This window comes from Clavelina lepadiformis, chromosome 8, assembly GCF_947623445.1.
Source record: "Clavelina lepadiformis chromosome 8, kaClaLepa1.1, whole genome shotgun sequence".
NCBI classification, from domain to species: domain Eukaryota; kingdom Metazoa; phylum Chordata; class Ascidiacea; order Aplousobranchia; family Clavelinidae; genus Clavelina; species Clavelina lepadiformis.
Genome location: NC_135247.1, coordinates 7,825,625 through 7,847,188, shown reverse-complemented (window position 1 = coordinate 7,847,188; position 21,564 = coordinate 7,825,625). Strand labels below are relative to the sequence as shown.

The window sequence follows — 21,564 nt, the reverse complement described above, 5'->3', positions numbered from 1 at the left end:
TGCAACAATCTGGTTAGTTAGTTAGTAGTAGATCACTTTTCTGGTCAGTAGATCACGTGTCTGTGTCAATAAACTCAGCTTCACCTGACTTACAAAAAAGCTACATGTCCTTGTCTGCCAGCATTAATTGCAGACAAACAGTAGGTTAAAACCTCAAACTAAAACGTTTATTCAAATTCATGAAACATAAAACGTTCTGTGACATCCTGCCAGCACAAGCAATTATATAGCACGCCCAATGATAATTACATGACGAAAGTCCGAAAAATTTAAGGGAAAATGCCACATGGCATGACGATGTGGCACTAAACGCCACATTGATTTTTGTACCACACTGGGTCTGGTGCTGTGCTCTTCCTGCACTATTGCTAAATCTATTCTCATAATTGTAAAAAATAACGTATTTATTTAATTTGACTTTCGAATAATTCGAATTACACGATATCGTTTAGCACAACAATACCAAAACAAGCCCTACATTACACACATACGCAGTAAAACAAGGAATATGATTAAAAACCTGCTTAATCGTTTCTGTAAAATGTTTTCAACTTTCAAAGAAATGCAGTATATTAAACAGTAAATACAGCATATATAACGGCAAATTTAAAATGAAATAGAACTAGGCAAATCCATCCACTAGACGGCTTTAATTAACTCTTGTTATACAACATTCATAACGATATTGTCTTTCAACAGTTATTCATTAATACGTAACTCCAGCAATTCCAGGGAGTGAATTTCAAAAAGAACAATTACAATTGCACGACTGGCTACCACATGTAGACACCCTATGCGCACATCTAATTATGGTTCAGTTTGCTCCAGTCCGATAACAAAACGAAGAAATGCAAAAAAATCTCCAGAGTCAACTCGAAATGCACTGGACAAGTTTTATGCCAAATTTGAAATTAGCTTTTGTTACACACAACTGCAAACTTGTTTGTAAGATTACTTTTAGGGAAGTATTTATAACAAGATAAAGATCCGAAAGACAAACTTTCTTCGTGTTGTTGCAGGTCTACCAGTAATAAATACTGTAGGTGCTACAATACACTTAGTGAAACCATAAAAAGCAGCAGAAGTAAGAAGCTACGATCTACTTTCAAACAATTGAGCCGTGCAATCTAATCATTTAAGTTTACAAAAATACTGACACAAAAATGGACATGAGAAACATGGGATAGATTATATAAACTGATTATACCAAATACTGCAAAAAAACTTCTAATAACATAGGCTAACAGTTTTTAAAAGGCACATGTATCATGAGTGATCATAACTTTATAAAGAGATTGGCGCACATCAATTTGGTAACTAATAGCAGTGGCCCATGGTCTGAGCAGGCTATATTCCTACTACCAGTATCTTTGTTAATTGTTTCAAAGAACTCTGATATATGAAGGAACTGTGAGTTACATTCCTGGTGATAACGATAATTGAATTCATGCAAGTGCTTCATCTTTACCATAATGCCTGTTCATTTTGCTTTTAACACAGTGTTTCTGGGAGGAGTGATGGGCCGACCAGAATTAAGTCCACCATATTGATATTTTGCCTTTTTTTCGGAAGGTTTTAAAATCTGTAACAAAAAATGATTTAATTATATGGATTAACTCACATGTCAGTTAACAAACTCACAGTTAGATGTTCACAGGGCAATCAAAAACATTTTTCCAGAGAACATTGAAAGTGAACAGTAAAAATAGACCAAATTAAGCAGTGAACAGCACAGGTAAGTGATACAAAAACATGAAAATTTGTAAATATATTAACAATGAAATAATATAACTTCTACATAAGAGATGACACAACACATGTTGTCTATACAGTTATTTTTTGTTGTGGAAATTATTTTAGTATAAGCAATGGAATATGGAGCCAGAAGCACAATATTTTTATGTCTATTAGAGTTTGTATATTTTGTAGAACTTGATGAAAATTCTGAGCCATGAAACAGGCTAGTTTAAGCTATAATCCAAAACATGCTGCTATGCCATGTTGTGACTCAAACAAGTCGGGTTTATTTATACTTGTACTAGAGTCAAGTCAGATCAATACTTTCAGCTTTAATAATATTTCTTATTTAAACTGGTTAGCATAACGTCATGGCTGTCTTAAAATTAGTCTACTTGATACTTTCCTTCATAAAAGTTAAATTTTTTTAGAAAAATCTAAAATTTCTTAACTAAGGATCTATGTTTTCCGATGTCATCACGTAACTCAAGCAATTTTGGACTGGCTCAAGTCAAGGCGAGTCATTTTGTATGCTGGCTCTAGTTAAGTCATGCAGGAAAATTAACACGAGTCAAGACAATGACTTGAGTCATTACAACACTGGTACAACGTCGAAACTTCACCAAAATTCAGACACACAACATATTGCTAATGATTGGGTATTGAACTAAGAAAAAACATTACGAATAAATTCTTGATTCTTGATCTAAGTTTACAACAGGTTTTTAAGTTTATGGGGTGAGAACTTGGTTAAACTGCAGACAACAATTGTGCGTTTTTGTTGTCCTTGATCTTAGTTCACTTTTTTCACTCATTCAGGTGAAATGCGTTACTGTTAAATAGACTAAATATGAAATCACAGATGCCCTATGGCAGGGGCTTATCAACCCCTTTCGCTGGCCATACCCCTTAGTTTTGCTGCAGCATTCTTCCTACAATATTTTCAACGACACACTTGATAACGCAATTCAATAAAAACCTTTAGATTGTCATAAATAATGTGATTATGGGCCTTAATCAATAACAGTTTTCATAATCTGTTTACTCGAGTTGTATCATCCAGTTATTGGTTTCACAAAAGATATGGCTGAGCAAAGCATATCAATTGAAAAGTGCACCAGGAATAAACCATAGCATTGCATCAATGTAGAGATGGTTAATGGTCTAAATGAGTGAAGTCATGTATTCTGCTAGGATAATTAGATTATTATCAGAGTTGCGATACATTTTTTTTAAGGCTGAACGACGATGTTTATCTTTTGGCAGATCAGTAAACATGCCAGGTTAAAATTAATAATCCATGGCCATGATGAAAAAAAGAACACTGAAAATCTATGGAACTCTCAATAATGATTTAATAAGGGAAAATTTGGAGGACAAGACAATAACAAAATTGTGCCCAGAATTTTAAAACAAAATACTTTAGATACTGGGTTATAAAGAAGCAAGCAAAGGATCTCTAATATTTTTACTTCAAAGGCTACTATCGACATGACTTCTGATGTGTTGCCACAAAAACAAATAACTTAGGTATCATACAGATCAATATCATATTAACAAAGTTTTCCTTGACCTTTCAAAACTCCTGAAACAGATGCAAAAACAGTTGAAACTTTTGTGAACGATGTTCTTGTAAGGTTTAATTTATTGCTTAAACAAATGTGTGCTCAAAAGTCAAAACTACGATGTCATGTGTCAAAATGTTTGCCAAAAACAACAACGGCTAGCGAGGTAATAGTAACAATAAACTTGGAAATATTTTAGACCTATATTTTGATAAAATTTAAGGGATTTTGACAAACAAAAATTTCATTAAAACCCAAGATTTCTGAGATAGGTTGCCTGGTTTACAAACCCCAATGTACATATCATACAGGATAGCTAACAAAAATTATATTAAAGAACAGTAATTAATTATATTTCAATTTATGCTTACTTGAAATGAACACATAAGAGACTCATCAACGCTCATCATTCCACCAGCATTATCAAATTCTCCACAGTAATTTGGGGCAGAGAACAAGGTGACAAGTTGACGCTTCGCAAAAAATTCATATCCATCCTCCACCACCTTCATTGTAATAATTACCACATTACACACATCAAAAAAACATTAACCAAAGCATAAAATTGTCAGCATATTGCAATAATTTCTTATTAATCCACATCTGTAGTATACGATTACACTTCAAAAGAGTTGCAAAACTCTTCCCAATCTTGGCATCAAGTATTTTCTCATTCAATTAACATTGTATTGAACACAGTTACTCACTCTGTGATGAAAAATTTTATGATATTTGTAAAATAGTACTGTACTAAAGCAGTAGTAGCCTGGTAGCTGAATCACCGTAGTTTTAACAAAGCCTTGGAATAGATTTCAAAAAAATGGAGAATGACTGTTTTCCAACTTGCTACATATTTTTAATAAATACGTAGCTAGTAGGTACAGATATTACACTGGGCGCATCGCATTGTTCAGGATACAGTAGGTTGTGAAAACTGAGAGAGCGTGTTGATATTTTTTTGATTAACTTTCAAGTTAGATATATATGACGACTTCTATATTTCTATTTAAGCATTAAACAAGGTTGATATGTGCAGTTTTCGCTGACGTAAATGCTGCCTAAAGATTACTCATGTTATAAGAATTAAGCAAAGTTAAAGAAACATTGCAAATAATGTATACAGTTGAAGATTGCTCTTCTTATAGCTCTAAAAATTGGTTTCAAATTGTTATAATACATTGTTTCCAATACAAGTGGCGCTGAACAGTTGTTTGTTTTATTTACAAGTTTTGTTTGTTTTTGATCTAACTCATTTGTTTTGATTTTATACAATGCAACAACGGAATCATTTTCTGTGTAGTAAGTCTAGTTGTCTGTGCAACAATTGCCTAATATTCTCAAATGCCACAACCTTTTTCTTTTCTTCAGCCTTTGTGTCTAGACAAAACATGAGATTAACAAGAGAGGTCATAGTTTATTGTAACAGATAAAGTAGTAATGATTTTAGGAATACATTAAAAAATGAGGTCATTATGGTAACGCAGCAGAACCTAAAACTTCTTAGTTCTTATCTATACACTTGCAACTATGACAAGTACGGCTTAGGACTGTGCAAGTGAAATCTTGGCAAAACAATGAACAAAGAAAGGTGGTTCATTTATTCGTACATAACTCTCATTACCTCAAGACACAATATATCGGTATTAGACAAAATGTTAATTAATCTATTTTTATAAATACACCACATAAGCCCTTTTATGCATTAGGCAACAAGCAGACAATCCGGAATATATGAAGAGTTGATTTTGGCGATAAAAAAAGGAGATATGGTGAATTCAGCGGATTTTAAGTGAAAACTTTGGGGCTCATGTAAAATAAAAGGTAAAAGTAAAGGTAAATATAAAGGTAAAATAAATATAAATATAAAGGTAAAATTTTCTCATATATATTTTCGCATATAAAGGTAACATTTTCAAAGAATTGTTTTGCAAATTTAGTTTTGGTTGACACAGGATGAGATTAGTCTATTTAACTTGAACTTTTTAAAATATGACCAAAAAATGAACAACCCTAATGACCACGCGCTTTATAAGACGATTTTGATGCGATCCAGAACTCTGCTATATAAAATTCTCTGCTTCCTATAACCAGTTTTCAGATATGAGGAGAACTTTTCCCCATTCTTTCTAATTTTTCTCTCAATCTTTCGTGTCAATTATGCGATGTGACAAGTAATTGAGCCACATGTATTCTCAACTCACCTACTGACATTGTTAAAGTTGACACACTTGATGTGTCATAATTGTTCCCTAGTAATACAGCAAGTTGTATAACCTAGCAATTGTTATTTTCTACTTTTAGGAAACAATTCAAATATTCCACCTTCCTCGTCTTGATTAAGCTAACCTGAATGGGTTACGGAAAAGGTTGGTAGAAATAAATTTCTGTATTTCCCCAGATGTGCAATATGTTTCAATTTATGCCTTTGGCAACCATGGTATTTTTAAGTACTACTGTAGTAAGCGCCATATTACTTTAATTATACGTAAGTCACTGTACAGGCACTGTTTTCTTCACTTTGATGGAAATAATACTTGCAAGACTAAATTGGCCGTAATAATTTTGGTTCCTTTTTTCCAAAAATTCAAACTTTTTCGTACAAAAATGTAGACTGATACCTTGAAGAACTTTAGAAACAGAAATGCCTTCGCTAAACCGCAGTGGAAAAAATTGCTCATATATACAATAGCAGAACCCTGTGCCACATATACTATTTATATACACAACATATACTATTTCTGATGCAAAAAGGCAATCACTCATTACAAAATTGCACAAGACACAAATGGCAAGTATTAGTATAAAAACTGCAAGACATGCTACCTGATGTGCTCGGCATATTAAGTCAAGATCATGTCTGTTCAAAAACTTGCTAACAACATCAGGACCAAATGTAAAGGAAACTCCACGATCATTTTCTCCCCACCCTTGGATATCCTTGTCAGGATCAGCCCAAAGCAGATCACACAATAAACCTAAATTCAAGAAGCTCTAAACATTCTGGAAAAATATTGTATATTGTATATGTAATGCACATGCTTGAAAACGGTAATGGCCAAGACATAGGTGCTGACTTTTGCTGATTTTTATACAGGGTGGTGGTCGCATGGTAATGTACTATCATCAATGCAAAAATAATTTGAGCCCAGTTTAAGCGTTATTGTTCACTTGCTTTCTGTTAACTGTGCTTTGTAAAGTCAAAGTGTGCAATTGACATCATTTTTCAGGCCTGGCCAAGCTTAACAACTTGCAAATGTTGATAGCCAAATATTCAGAAAACTTCATGATGAATGCATTTTCATTTTGTTTTCTGCATTATGAGATCTTTTGACGGCCTTGACGTTTAAGTATGTTTTTAAGGTTTACCTGGCTTATCAGCCACGTCGCGAATTTTGCAAGGATGGTTTTGCATTATATACATTATACAAGAAGGTTGTTTTCCACTACTTCAATCATCCAAATTTTGTGCATTGAACTTTACGTTCGTTAGCGTTGCTAAAACGTTTTATGTAGTAGTAATTTTATACGAAACAATAATGGCAAAAAAAAACGCTTAAAAAAAATTTTAAATTTCGAAACTTTTGTCTTTGTTAATACCTTTTGAAAATAAAAAGATAACAGCTTTAGCTTACAGATGGTAGACAATAATGCTGACAACTTCCAGCGAAGTTTGCGGTTGACAAACGTTTGCATAGTGATTTAAATTCGGGGCCAAATTTTAAAACCCGGGTTTCGGGTATGTGACAGCAAATAACCGGGTAAACCCGTTTTTTTTTTCGGGTTTCGAATAAAAGCGATTTTTTTTCTCTCAATAATGGTCTCGATATGTACTATGAAAGACCTTGTGTTTTATTAACGAAATGTTTATTCAGTTTATTTCGATAAATCACACTCTTTCACTGATTTGCGTAATATTGACGCATGAAAATGTCCAAAGTCCATCGTTAAAGATAGGCGGTAAAGTTAGGAGAATTGGTATGCAAAAACCTGAATTTAGTTATTTAGGGTTTAACTGGAATTAGATTTAGATTGGAAGGTAGATTTAGGTTAGGTTCACGTTAGTATGTTATAACATTAACGTTAGCTTAACAAAAAACAGTGAAAAAGAGCTTTGAACGCAATATTTGTCAGTGAAATAGTGGCAGTCTTAAGAATATAGACCTGAGCAGTGAGCACTGTTTATCGTATGCATCGAAATTTGGTTACTTTGGGTCAAGCTCACACGTAACGTCATTTCAGACGGTTTGGTATGCTTTGGAGCTTGAAACTTTGAAGAAGTCTTTAGAAACCTATTTTTAAAAAGCAACAGTCAATATTTTGGTTTGCTTTTTTGCATGTTACAGTTGCTGTCTCTACTTTGTAGTAAATTTTGTACATAGAATCATAAAAATTTCTTTATGAAACTTTTGGTGTGAACACAAAAAAGTGTAAAAAAGCATAGTTATGTGCGAAAGAGTTCCAAGAGGCAGTGCACAATTGACACAATCACCCCCTTGACACCAACAAAGAGAACGATTCACAGCTCGCTGCTAAAAATTATGCCTAAACAAAATGATGTATGCATGATGTGATTAATGAAAATTGTTTTGACCGCTTTTGACCGAAAACCGCTTTGACTTACTGGACACTTTATGTTGTCCTGTGGCAAAGAGTACTTTAATTCTTAAAGCAACAGGGTGGCAATCACCCTGTAAACCCGTAAGTCAGCGCCTATGCGTCAGGAATTGTATAATTTCAACTTGCACAAAACAAATAGAATCTCAATGCAATGAGTTACCAGTGTCTGGGACGTCTGTTGGTCGAATAATTTTCTTGATCTGATCCATTCCCTGAAGATCAGGTGACAAACCTAAAGATCAATAAATTCGGTTTGTAATCACTGACCTAAAGTTACCACAGATTTCAAAACTTTTGTCAAGTTTGTCAAGTCAATGTTATTCTTAATGAATGATATTATACTGTATAGAATGTAATAAATCTGGTATAAAATTCTAAATAAATGTATTTCAAGTTCTGATCAAAGATAAAATAAACACTTTCAAAATAGTGGAGCTTTACCTCCATGGCAGCAAAAGATCTTGTCATCAATAATTGCAGCAATAGGAAGGCAATTAAAGCAGTCTGTGAAGGTCTTCCACAGCTTAATATTGAAGCGTCTTTTACCTAGAAGAAATAAACTTTTCAGAAATTTAATCTAAAACTGTGTGTTTATTGAAGGCAAGAAATACACAAACTTTCCAAGGTATTTCTAAATTTATGACTATTTTAGTGAAAACTTTTACAAAGACTAACTTAAACTCAGATATACTTAAACTTAGCATTATTGGCTTTTACCTAAAAACAAGAACTATTTTAAGTTACAGCATTTTAAAAACAGAAAAATATTTCAAGTAATTTGTTTTCTCTTTGATATTGTCAAATGGACAACTGCATGTTCCATTTTTGTCATAAAATAAGTAAGTCGCTGATCTTATGGCCCTGTGAAATGAAATGTTCAGCTATAGGTGTACGGTTATGTTTGTGACGGATATCACTTCTGTGACCAGTGAATTGTTTCATCTAGTTTGATCCTGTTTCTCCCACATAAACTGCCTTGGGGCAGCTTTGACAGCAGATGGCATGGTGTTGTTGCACGAAAATCTTCCACTGATGAAATGTGAAAAAGCATTAGAGTCGGCTGCTCGGTAAGCTGTATAGATGTAAGGAGACAGTTGACAACCAGGGTGTTAAGAGGGGAATATTCCCACTTCTTCAGATGTGTTGGATAATTTCTTCAACGTCAGGAGATTGGGAGGTTGTCGGCAAGCTAGCAGAGGTTGGTTTCGAAAGATAGCATTGAGTGTAGGATCAACATTAAGAATACCCTGTAAATCTTTAGCAATGCGCTTCATGGGTCTCAGTTGTGGAGAGAGTGTCATGAGTCATGACGATTTGAGTCCTATACAACTCTTAAAGCTTACGTCTATATTCCAGGAGCTTATGGCACGCTTTTTTGGCTTTTTTGGTTTGCCCTTCTATAAGATAGTTTTGGTAGTCGAGCTTTGAAAATTCCTAGTGTAATTTGCATAGTGGTTGGTCTCTGTCTGAAATGGAAGAGCAAATGCGGCAGTATCTTAATGCTTAAGTATAAACAATAGATTTACATGTATGAAGAGGGTATGAGCTATCAAAGTGTAGGTAGGTAGGTAATGGCATCTGTAAGATTACGGTATAATGAGGTTTGTTTTTTATTCTGGGTGACTGTCATTTCAGTGTCTTGGAAGTAGACTTCTGTTGCAGACCATTCCAACATGAATTGAATGCTGGAATGTTTGAAGTTGAGTACCTCTGAAAATTGAACAGGATTATCGTAGCCGACAGTCCAGATCATAAAGATGTCATCAATATATCGCAAGTAAAGGAGTGAATTCAGAGGAAAGTAGGAAAAACTTTAAGTCCTCTTCGAGTCGAGCTATAAAAATATTGGTGTACTGGGTGCTATGCGAGTTCCCATAGCAGTGCCTTTCCATTGAAAATAAAGTTTGTTTTAAAAAAAGAAGTAGTTTCTTTCCAAAATAAATTTAGTTAAAGATTCGGCAATGGTAGAGGTGTCATTAAGTGGAAGACTATGATGGATGGCCTGTAGACCGGCTTCGTGAGGAATGTTCATATATAATGATTTCAAATCCATGGTCGCCAGGATCGTATCATCAAGTAGATCTGACCCCGATTCGAGTTTTTCAGAAAATCAGTGGTGACTTGGATGTAGCTGCTGCTTCCGGATGCATATGGTTTTAACACTCCTTCTACATAGTCAGATATCGTCTCTGAGTGTACCGTTGCCAGAAACAATTGACCGGCCAGTGTTTTTGCTTTTGCGAATTTTGGACAACAGATAAAATGGTGCAATATGTTGCAATATCCCCAGGTATGGTGTCTAAAAGGTTAACTTCTGTACTAGATAAACTATGAAGAAGTGTTTTCAGTTCTTTTTTAAGTCAGTGGGATCGTTATTAAGTTTATCATAGTATAGAAAGTCCAGTTGCCAATGAGCCTCGTTGATGTAATTGTCTCGATTGACCATAATTACAGCTCCTTTATCTTCGGGTATGATGGCTATTTTGCGGTTGGATTTCAAGTTCTTTTGAACTTGGTTTCATGGAGTTTTGCGATCGATGAATGTACGGACCAGAAGAATACAGCACAGTTGGCCATGTTTGTAAAAGGAGTGGACAAAGAGTTAAATGAAACAGAAGAGCTTCTGTCACTACAGTCAATAAAGGGCTTGACAACTGGTGCTGATATCTTTACTGAAGTAATTGATGCTTTTGACAAGTCTGGATTGGATTTGTCCGGATGCGGAATCACAACTGATGGTGCTCGATCCATGTCCGAAACTAGCATTGGATTCGTAGGTCTCTTGAAGTCTGTCTCGATCGAGAGAAAATCAATGACAATATTGCAATTTTTCATTGTATCATTCACCAGCAAAATCCTTGAAAAGGAAACACGTCTTGAACCCGGTTATTAAGGCAAAAAATTTCATTTGAGCACGAGGCCTCAACCATCGCCAGTTTCAAAGGTTTCTGAATGATCTCTACACATCAAGATCTAGTGTACTTTTCCGAGGTGCGTTGGTTAAACAAGGGCTGCATGTTGCGACGATTTTAAAAACTGCTGAAATAATTCACAAACTTTTTGAAATTTAAAGGGCACCCAATAGCTGAAATGCAAGACGGAAATTGGCTATGCGATCTAGCTTTCTTGGTTGATATAACTACGCACCTGAATTAACTCAATACAAGACTGCAGCGAAAAAGCCAGTATGCGAATGATATGGATGGTCACATAAAAGGTTTTATGAACAAATTACAACATTGGAAAGCTCACATACAAACAGAAAATCTTTTCCATTTTCCTATTTTGAGAGACTGTCGAATGCATCCCGAGAAGAAAACCGAATTTGCAGACCAACTTGAAAAATTGTTGTATGAATTTTTTGCTCGTTTCAAGGACTTAAAATCTCATGAACATTTTTTTGCTATATTCTCTTCGCCATTCAACACAGCCGTTTACAGAGCATCAGCTGATATCCAACTTGAAATGATTGATCTCCAAGAGAATACTGATTTGAAAGCAAAGTATTTGGAAAGAATCTTGGCGATTTTACCGACATCTCAACCCAGATAACTTTCCCATTTGAAAAAATTTATCGCTTCAAAAATGTTTTTTTTGGCTCAGCGTATTTGTGCGAACAATTTTTTTCTAAAATGGGTGTCATCAAATCCCCTTATCGATCGGTTCTGACAGACGGACACTTGGAAAATAGACTTCGAATTGCGAGCACTTTCATTAAAGCAAATTTGGAAAAAGTCGTGGGGAAAAAAGCCAGCTGCATATTTCTCACTGAATTCATTTAAAGTCGATTTGACAATAAATTTGACTAGCAATTTTCTTCAGAAATTTATGCATCGTAACTTATTATTTCTGCAAGGGGATAACCCCTAATAATGCCATAAGATCAATAACAAAAAGAAACTATTTTTTGTGCCTGCAACTGCTAGAAAGCAAATGTTAAATAAACGTGCGGCCCACGGTTTCCACCCAGTTATTTATATCTCGCCCTCCTGTAGTAAAGGTTACACACCACTGCACTAGATCGTTAGGTGGTATTTTTAATAAATTATATACTACACATATAAATGGCAAAAACTGGCAATTCACGTTTCTTTTGTTTTATTATAAATGTCAAACACTTAGGGTCTTACCAGAGCAAATCATTCGATTTTAATGCATTTGACAAATCATAAAAAAATCTTACATTCATCATGAAACCCATATATTCTGTTGATGCTAGCACACTCGTGGTTGCCTCTTAGAAGAAAGAAATTTTCAGGATATTTTATTTTGTATGCTAACAATAAGCATATGCATTCAAGTGACTGTTTTCCTCTATCAACATAGTCTCCCATAAAAAGATAATTTGATTCAGGTGGAAAATCTCCATACTCAAACAGTCTCAATAGATCCGTATATTGGCCGTGAATGTCACCTGAAAAATATAGATAAGATAGCTGACAAGCAAATTTCTGACAATTTACATTGCTACAGAAAAATGCAGAAATTCTTGTTATTTTTTCTCTATTTTCTATGCAGTAGAGTGTCATTTTGGCAAGTTTTAGGGAAATGAATACAATGGCTCAAAGAATAAATATATAAAAACTAAAAACTTATGGATAGATTCGCACAGATTTTTCCAAAACAACATTGCATTTCTAAATTCATCATAAAGTATTTCTCACTAGATTAGTCAGATCGATCAACTTTGATATTATATTCTTCTTTAAAAACAGTAGTCTTTCCAATGCAAAATTTCTCTGAAAGTGAGTACCAAACACCGTAATCCATTGGATTGCAATCCGGAGATTGGAGAGGTCATTATTTGTTTAAAGAAACTTGGAGTACTGTCTTCAAGATTGTTCTGAATGACAGGCTTGGGTATAATAAAGCTGCATAACATGCAGAGAGATATTAGTGACTACTGCATATGATTAGCCACTTGGTGATCAGTATTAAACTTTTTAACCAGAGATTTCTGAAATGCTGCAATTTCAATATCATTGAAGAGTAAAGCTGAAACATTAAGGAATTATACAAAATGCCTATAAAATCGTGGTTTTGTACAACTATAAAATACAAGAACCATAATCTTGATACTTTTTCAAAAATATAATTAATATATAGAAGAGTTTTATTGTTCATATTTCATTTGTTCTTCTAAAGCAGGGGTGGCCAACCAGTCAGAGGATAAGAGCCTCACTTCTTACTGTGTTAACAGCAAAGAGCCACATCATACACATTATGATTTATGACGCTTTTTCTTATTACGTCATAATACTACATCAGATTTTGTTTCAGTTTCATCATCTTTATTCTGGGTCGAAATCTGATGTAATCAGTCATTATTTAGCAAATATCAATTGAACATTAGCCAGTAGAGATTACTTTTCTGTATTATTAATCTGCCTAAAATGGGTAAAATGTGCTCTCTTTCAGAGGTTCAATATGAACGAAAGAGCCGCGGGTTGGCCAGTCCTGTTCTAAAGCTAAACACAATATCATTTTACAAAACATAGGTAAAGTTATCATGTTGACCGTGAAGCGATGTATTGTCATTTCGCTGAAGACTTTGAGAAAAAAGACAAGTGCAGACAAAATTGGTTAATGACATATCCATTTTGTCAGATTTTTTATGCGATTATCTGATACATGTGTTTAAACCATTTGTTCTAGAAAAAAAAATGTATGGTGAAAAGTGACTGTATACTTTACATAGCTACCTACTAGCAAAACCACACAAACTTACCATGTAAACCGGTATATTTTGTATATATTGGTTTATACAAACTAAATAGTTTTTTTTAATATTAAGAAAAAACTATTACGCCAAGAATCAAGAGAGAGCTTATTCAACAGACCTAAGGATTGGTCAAAAATGTTTTATGTATCATTGTTTACAATACTGCAAAAGCAATAAACATTACACATGCAATGCCGTACATTAAGCTTGAAACAACAACATTAATTTAACACAAATTAAAATCATTGACTGTCAGCGTAATTAAAAGCCTACACCATTTCACTGACATTCTTAACATTATGGTTTACTTATAACCAGGGCGACTTGTCAAAAAAAGTCAAAAATTTGTCAAATTTACAGCGTTAGGTTAAAAATTGTCAAAATTGTTTAAAAAGTCAAAAATTTTTAAAAACTGCATTGCCGTGGTGTCGTAGAGGTTGCACTGTAGGTGAACTTGTCCTTTTACATTGTACACCTTGTAGCCTACTTTATACTGCTGTAAATGGCCCATTGTCTACTTTTTGTGAGTCAGCTGTTGCTTCGGTTTTGCTTTATATACATCATGTATGTTTAGTTTAGAGTGTTTAGACAAAAGTATTGAACAGTTTTTGTTGTGTTTTAGTTGCAGTTTTGTTGGCAGTGATTTGTAATTAGCTCATTTCTCTTTTCAGAATAGGCTAGGTCTGTGTTCAGATTTTTGCACGTCTTTTCTACAATAAATTTTAACTTTTTGTACAATAATGCGTAATTTAACTACTTAAGTTGTTAAAACGTCAAAATTTGTCAAAAAAAAGTTTTTTAATGTCAAAATTTTCAATTTTTAGGTCAAAAACTTTCGTTTTTTAGGTCAAAAAATAATCGCCCTGTTTATAACTCTTTCAAATGTCTCGCTTGGTTAATTTTTTGTACTCGTTTTGAACAATTGCTTTGATGTAAACAATGGAACAGTGAGAATGGAGTTTTCTGCATAAAGCATCTCAGCTGCTTGCATTGACTATGAAGTAGAGCATAATTATCAATTCGCTAAAAGACTTGAAGTACAACTCTGAAACGTTTTTGTGTAAAAGTTCATCAGACTTGGAGGGCAACATTGCACAGCATAAAGATTTGCAATGGTGCCAATCTATCAAAACATTGAAAGCAAGCTAAAACAAACAAAACAAGGATGTAATATGACAGAATAAGACAATGAGATTTTTGACCGATTAATAATCACTTTGTCTGTTCTTTCACAACAAGAAAATCGACTACGAATTTGATAGGAAATGAAGTTGCTGTAAATTATGCATTTAAGCAAACAATTTTAGCAACTGTCTAACTGGAACTAAAAGCCTATGCATTAATCAGATTTATTTCTTTAATAGCCTAAGCTGTATGTGATTAACCAACATTTTCAATTAATGTTAGATAGGATTTGGCTTAGGACATCAGCTAGGACTAAGAAAACTTTGAAAAAAGACAAAGCAACTTAGACAAAACCTATACAATAAGGAAAGCAAATACAGGACCTCTGCTTATTAAACTTTCATATGTGAGTGACACCTCCAATGAAGTAGAAAACAAATTCCTCTGCTTTGTGAATCCCAGAATAGCGTATACCTCTACTAAATGCTTGCCACGGTAGTTTGTGTTCCTGTCCCTGGGCTAGTGTCCGCGACATCTGTCATGTGTTGCTCTTCCAGCCTTGATTCTTGATAACGTTCTGTCACATGTTCCTGTTCATTTGTACCAACTTACTTTCTGCCCTAGCATGTGTTCTCAACAACAGTAACGTGCTCTTGTTCTTCCACCTTGGCTTACATTTCGGCTTATTATCTTGGTTATTGATATGGTTCGGAAACATGATGGCAAAAGTATCATCGAAATATCGCAGGCATACTTTGGGTCAGTACAGGTATAATAGGTTATTACCAAATAACTTGCATTCTATATCGCTTTAAAACAATACGAGTACGGTATAGGTGCAAGGAAATTTCACATTGCAATGCCATTGACTTGTATAAATAAAGGTAAAACATGCATACTTACCACATATTTTAAGAGGGGCCTCTAGCTCCAGAAGAATGGGTTGGCTAAGAAAAATTTCTCTAGATTTAATACACAAGGAACGAATTTCAGTTTCTGTCATTTGAACAGTTCGACCTGGCCTTCCTCCACGCACTATCAAGTAAAAAAAAATCAAATAAAAAACATTTCACGTTTATTATCAAAACTAAATGTATAATATGTTTTTAACAAACATAAAAAAGTAATTAATTATTCAATTTTAAGGTATTTGCAAAATAACAAACATAGCTTTGTTTCAACAGTATTGCTCTTAATAGAGAATTGCTATTTCCTTTATAGCAACCCAGTTAATTGTATCCCAACGCAAGCAACAAGTCATTGTGAAATCTACTATTTAATTCATTGTAATAGACTATTATTAAATTTATTACAAACATCAATTTAAGTTATGGGCAGTGGGCAAGTGACGGCGAATCTAAGTGACTGATACCCTTCAATAGTCTTAGGTAGTGCCTTGAGCAAGGCCTAGCAACCTTATGCTTCCTTGCCAGTGATACAATAAAGACCTACACAATGGAACAGGCAGAAGTGAAAGTCTTACTGCTTAACGGCTGAGATCAAGATGGGGCAAAACGGGACATAACCCTGCAAAAGATGTGATTTCTGACACAATAAAGCAGGTGTTATTCTTCAATTTTCTGGCTTGAAGCTGCAACCAACCTGGCTCTGCATGTAAGAGCTTAACTAGTCATTTGAGTTTCAGTCAAAGAAATAGAAAAAGGTGTATTTGTTCTGGGCAAGTCAGTATTCCTGTATACTGCCCAGGCAATTGCTTTAAATTCAAAAAGAAAACTCCTGGTAGGGTTTCACTGGGCTGGATATTTAACTCAGCAGGCAACAGATACTGCAGAAGCTGACTAAGCAAATATACCCAGGCAAGCAGTGTAATTTCCAAGCTCAGCATTGTACAGTTAACATGTATTCCTCTTAAGAAAAATTAAAGAGAAGTAGAGATGCCTTTTCATTGCCTTACATTTACATGTTATCTGATTTTCTGATTTGTTAAACACATTGTACCAAATATAATGGCGCAATACATATATAACCAATGCTCAACTTAAACAATTAAATGCTCCTTGTGCACTGAGGCAGCGTTTGAGTTGTGATGAAACAATTGCTTTTCAGATAAAATATTCAGGCATCGTTATCGAAAGCACTCCATTTTTTCTGCATAAGTATCAATGACCAACTAGCACTGGAGGTCGACCAATATGGTTTTTCAGGGCCAATACCGATCATTTACTAGTCACATAAGTCGATATTAATTTGTAGTAAAACGGAAAATATTGACATCAAAATTTTGATTAATACAAACTCCAACACTTAAGTTTTTAGAAATACTTTATTTACTTACCAAACAGTTTGTGTTTTAAAAGCATGTGGTGCAACCAGGGGTGGATCTAGAAAATTCTCTTATTTGTCTTATTTTGCTACTAGTTTACTTGCTTTCTTATCTCCATCGATAGAGTATTGGTTAGTGACCTCAAAATAATTGCGCTTTTTTTGAAAATACAAACTGTTCAGGGTCAAGGTCAGTTCATTGCTTGCTTTCCTTGTTAAATTATTCAAATTAAAAGACAACATATTAATCTGGAAAGATTGTTTGTTATCGGGAGTGACACGCTTCGTTGTGTACAGTGCTCATTGGCTTTGGGTAACAATGATGCTAACTGTGTATGTTGCTGTTTTCATTTATTGGCGCAATTAAAACAATCCTTGTTATAGTAAAACAACATGGTGTAGACATTCTAATCTTTTTTTGCTAATGGTTAATAAAACAAAAATATGATCACTTTTGGTACCATTGAGCGAAGTGTTCATCAGAGAAAAACAAATGAACTTTTGCACAGGAATCCACTACTACCACCTGTCAATCAATCGTGGGCAGCTGGCCAGATATGCACGTTAATCAAATTACCCATTACCCACATATAGTATCATAATTAAGATGATAATAACAAAATGATGTAATTGTGATTAGTATATACAACAAGTGCAGCATTAGATCTATTAATTAATAAGAAACAAATCAGATAACCATAAATCCATGATGATTATTACTAATCAGATGATCGTATGGTAAAGCAAATTAATGCCTTAAAATTCTTAAAAATGCAACAACGCCACTGTTTACAAAAAAAATTTAGTTAGGTTAGGTTAGTACAACAGTTATGCAAAAAGTTGATCTTGTCTATTTCAGGTTTTATTGGTTTTAGATTTAGGTTACTATGTTAAAACATTTAAGTAAGATTTACAAGAAACTGTGAGAAATAGCTTCAAACGGGCAACTTTTTCCAGTGAACTGGTGGCAGCCAAACATTTTGTTTTACTCTAATCGGTTCCTTGAAAGTTAAAACATCTTAGACTTTAACTAAATTAGAGTTAAGTGTAACATCAAAGAACAAAAATCAACTTTTAACATATCATTTCTTCTAGATCATTATCGACTATTTTAAACAATGTTCTGTGTGACTTACTTACAATAACTTTATTCATTTAAAGTGAGAGGTTATTGTTAAAACAAGTGTACAAAATATGAAACAAGAATATAAAATGAACATACTTAACAGCAAAAATTTTAAAACTATTTTTCATTTCAAAATTGGCCGGTGAAACCGGTATTGCAAACTTGCCACGTTTTGTTGTGGTGATGAGATTTATTGCGATGTCACAATAAAATCGACATGCGTTGCGGCCAGCTTTAGATTCAAAAACGGGTTCAGCTATGAAAGCAATTTATATTAGACGCCAAGTGTAGCTAATAAGCAACTGGTAGTGTTTAGCATTCTCAATAGCAACGCATAGTAGTATTTCATAGTTTCAGCAAATTAATAGAAGAAGTTACGGGGTTTGTACGATGAGTACCTGGTTAATTTAAGGCTAAGCTATAGCTTAGCTCTAAAAACAGCGGCGATCTTGACCAATATAAATGCTTAGCCTAACCTTCAATTTAGGCTAAATATACCATATTTTTATGCTAAGTTCGGATAAAAGCAGTCTGTTGTTTGTCACTCACGCACATTGGCATATTGAATCAAAAACCACTTTGGTGTGACAATGTAATTATCGATACTTTCATAATGATGTCACAATAAGCCCATTTACATGAGCATTTAAGACGAATTGGAATCTGACTCGCCAATCCAATCAATCAATACTCTCTTATTTTCAACGAAGAGAAAAAAGCACATTGAATTTGAAACGCGCTTACTTCAATGCAACAAAATGTGTGGTTTTATGAGTCGGATTTAAGCTACCGATTAGTGCTAGTCTAGTGGCCATACCAGTAGCTAGGCTAGACCTGTTATCACCACCACGCAAGTATATTAATCAATATTTTTCTCTAAAAGCCATTACTAGAATGCTGTACAAAAACACAAAAAATGCATGGAACAGAAGTGTCGCCAATTTAACAATTGGTGACCTGTTAAAATAGGCTGATCTTTGTTTGCTATACAAGTAAGAACTTCACATCTGCGTAATGACAAGTTATTCTATTGATTTTGTCTCACTAGTATATTGGATAAATTATTGTCAATATTATAACAAAAGCTTATCTTTGACATGCATTGACTGTAAAGCCATGTATAACAAAGCCTTATTTAGAGAAGTATGATTAAGTTTTAAACCTAAACCGACGCTTGAAAAGCGGTTCCTTCTTCTAGAGGACTGTTTATCACATGTGCGGTATTTTGGTCAATGAAACATAAAATACTTTCATCAGACTTCAGGTCGGGCTTACAAAGCCCTCGCCTGTTTTTGGGCCTGATAGTTTTTTGTATGAAAGGTTTCATATGCCAGTATATACATAACATATCAGTTTATCTGGTAATAAAGTTTGTGTGACTTTGTTAGAGTGTATTTTTGTGGAGTACACAGTCGTCTGTTCATAGAAAACCTATTATCTAGAGCAGACCACCAAAGGCATATATAGGATAATTGCATAGAAATGTCACAAAAAATGGATATGCGATTAACCGGTGTTGCCTGTATAGCTTTTTTTCAAGGAATCAGGAAAAGATGAACAGAATCATGAAAATACCTTCAAGAAGACGTGATATTAAGTTATCCACATCCAGATCAGAGTCAGACATGGTTTCCTAAAGCGTTCAAAATTTTCTTTTAAATGACAACCTGCATAACTGCAACAAGAGGAAAATGAATGTTGTATATATGTTTAAATTTTCTTATATTGCATTGCATCTATTGCACTCATTTTTTGTATTGATTAGTTGTTTCATCTACAAAGTTTCGCATTTCATCACAAAAAGCCACCTCACCAGCTTTCAAAGATCTTACAGTTAGGGTAACCTCGACCTCAGTGAGATTACTTCATACTTTTAATGTAGAATATAGGGCAAAACGACAATTCTGTGTCAGGAAATTGGTGCATGAGTAAACTTTCTGCGACGAATAAAACCGACACATTATACAAACTTTCCAGTTAGGGCCCTAACCTAAACCTACATTCTATTCTATATCTAACTTTAATTTAACTCCTATACTCTAAATAGATTTTAAAATCAAATTTTTGCGTAAACATTCTACCAACCTAACAGCTCATAGTGGAAAGCATGGCAAATGCACCCTTGACATTTTTTAATACTGTGCTTGGTGCACCCGAATTACTCTTTGCCCAAAAAAAGGGAGTTCATATTTAGATCATGATCAAACAGTTCAAGTTAAATAAACTAATCCCATTCTGTATTAACCAAAAAACTTTTTGAAAATTTAACGTTCTGATGCCGTTCATGAATCCCATGCTGACCATGTAATGTGATCTCATATCGAACAAAACAAAATAGTATTTCAAAATGCTGTAAATGAAAAACTGGGCATCATATTTTCAATAGTTTTTCTTCACTGTTTAAAGAAATTAATGTATCATCTAGGCCTATAGCTGAGCAAATTTACAACAAAATGCCCAGAACGCTTGCAAATTAAAACTTGAAAACATGAACAGTTAAACATTCTCTTAATAATGCAGGCATATATCCCAGATTGGAAAGTTTGCTAAGTGTGTGGGAGATTTCTTATCCAAAAACCGCAAAGTTTCCAAACTGCCATCTGGCCTATGTCAATCAATCATTTTATTTTTTGTCATAAGCGCAGTAGGGATGAAAAAATCAAGACATTTGTTATTAGCATGCACTAATGAACATATATGCTCTAAAACATATATCCAAACCAGCGAAATTCAAGACTAGTGGTTACAGAACCTGGTTGATTAATTAGGCTATTATACATGGAATGACTCTATTGTGTGGCAAGACATACATGCAACGATTTTAACCTTTTGTTGCAAGTACAGTCGCAAACAAGTATAGAAAGTTTCAAGGAGTGCGTTGTGGTCCTTCATGCTCGCAGTCGTGGACCATCCTGAGTTAGCATACGAATAATGACAGAAAAATCAGTAAGCACAATACTGTGGTGCCCCGCTTTTTTTCTCGACTTTTAACTGGTTGAAAGCAGAGTACGACCACTGGTCTACCAGAAACACTGTGTTTATAGAGATCAGTAAGTACTACCAGAGTCACGTAGGGAGAGATGAAGTGATAACTCAATATGCCACTGCCAGCTATTGGTAGCTGGCATACCAGCTAGCAGTAGCTAGTACCGGTACACCACCTAGTAGTAGATGGTACTACGACACCTTATCGAAAGACACTTTATCAAAAGACACTTTATCGAACGACACCTGATCGAAACGACAGCTGATCGAAAGACACTTTATCGAACGACAGTTAATCGAGCCGACAGTTGATCGAACGACACTTTATCGAAACGACAGCTGATCGAACGACACTTTATCGAACCGACAGTTAATCAAAACGACAGTTGATCGAACGACACTTT

General features: G+C 34.4%; 1 protein-coding gene across 2 annotated transcripts; it reads right to left on the bottom strand.

The window, feature by feature from the left end:
* Window positions 1–386: 386 nt before the first annotated feature.
* On the bottom strand, window positions 387–19,872 carry LOC143468756 (serine/threonine-protein phosphatase PP1-beta catalytic subunit). Of its 2 annotated transcripts, XM_076966131.1 has the most exons (9): window positions 19,751–19,872; window positions 15,670–15,801; window positions 12,103–12,333; window positions 8,361–8,465; window positions 8,080–8,151; window positions 6,126–6,277; window positions 3,674–3,808; window positions 1,469–1,582; window positions 387–1,392 (listed from the first exon to the last, which is right to left on the bottom strand). In XM_076966131.1, exons 1-8 carry the CDS (start codon window positions 19,800–19,802, stop codon window positions 1,481–1,483), a joined length of 981 nt encoding a protein of 326 aa, XP_076822246.1. In that variant the 5' UTR covers window positions 19,803–19,872; the 3' UTR covers window positions 387–1,392; window positions 1,469–1,480. The 2 variants fall into 2 exon arrangements, with proteins under 2 accessions (XP_076822246.1, XP_076822245.1); XM_076966130.1 differs by having other exon boundaries at window positions 387–1,582.
* Window positions 19,873–21,564: the final 1,692 nt, after the last annotated feature.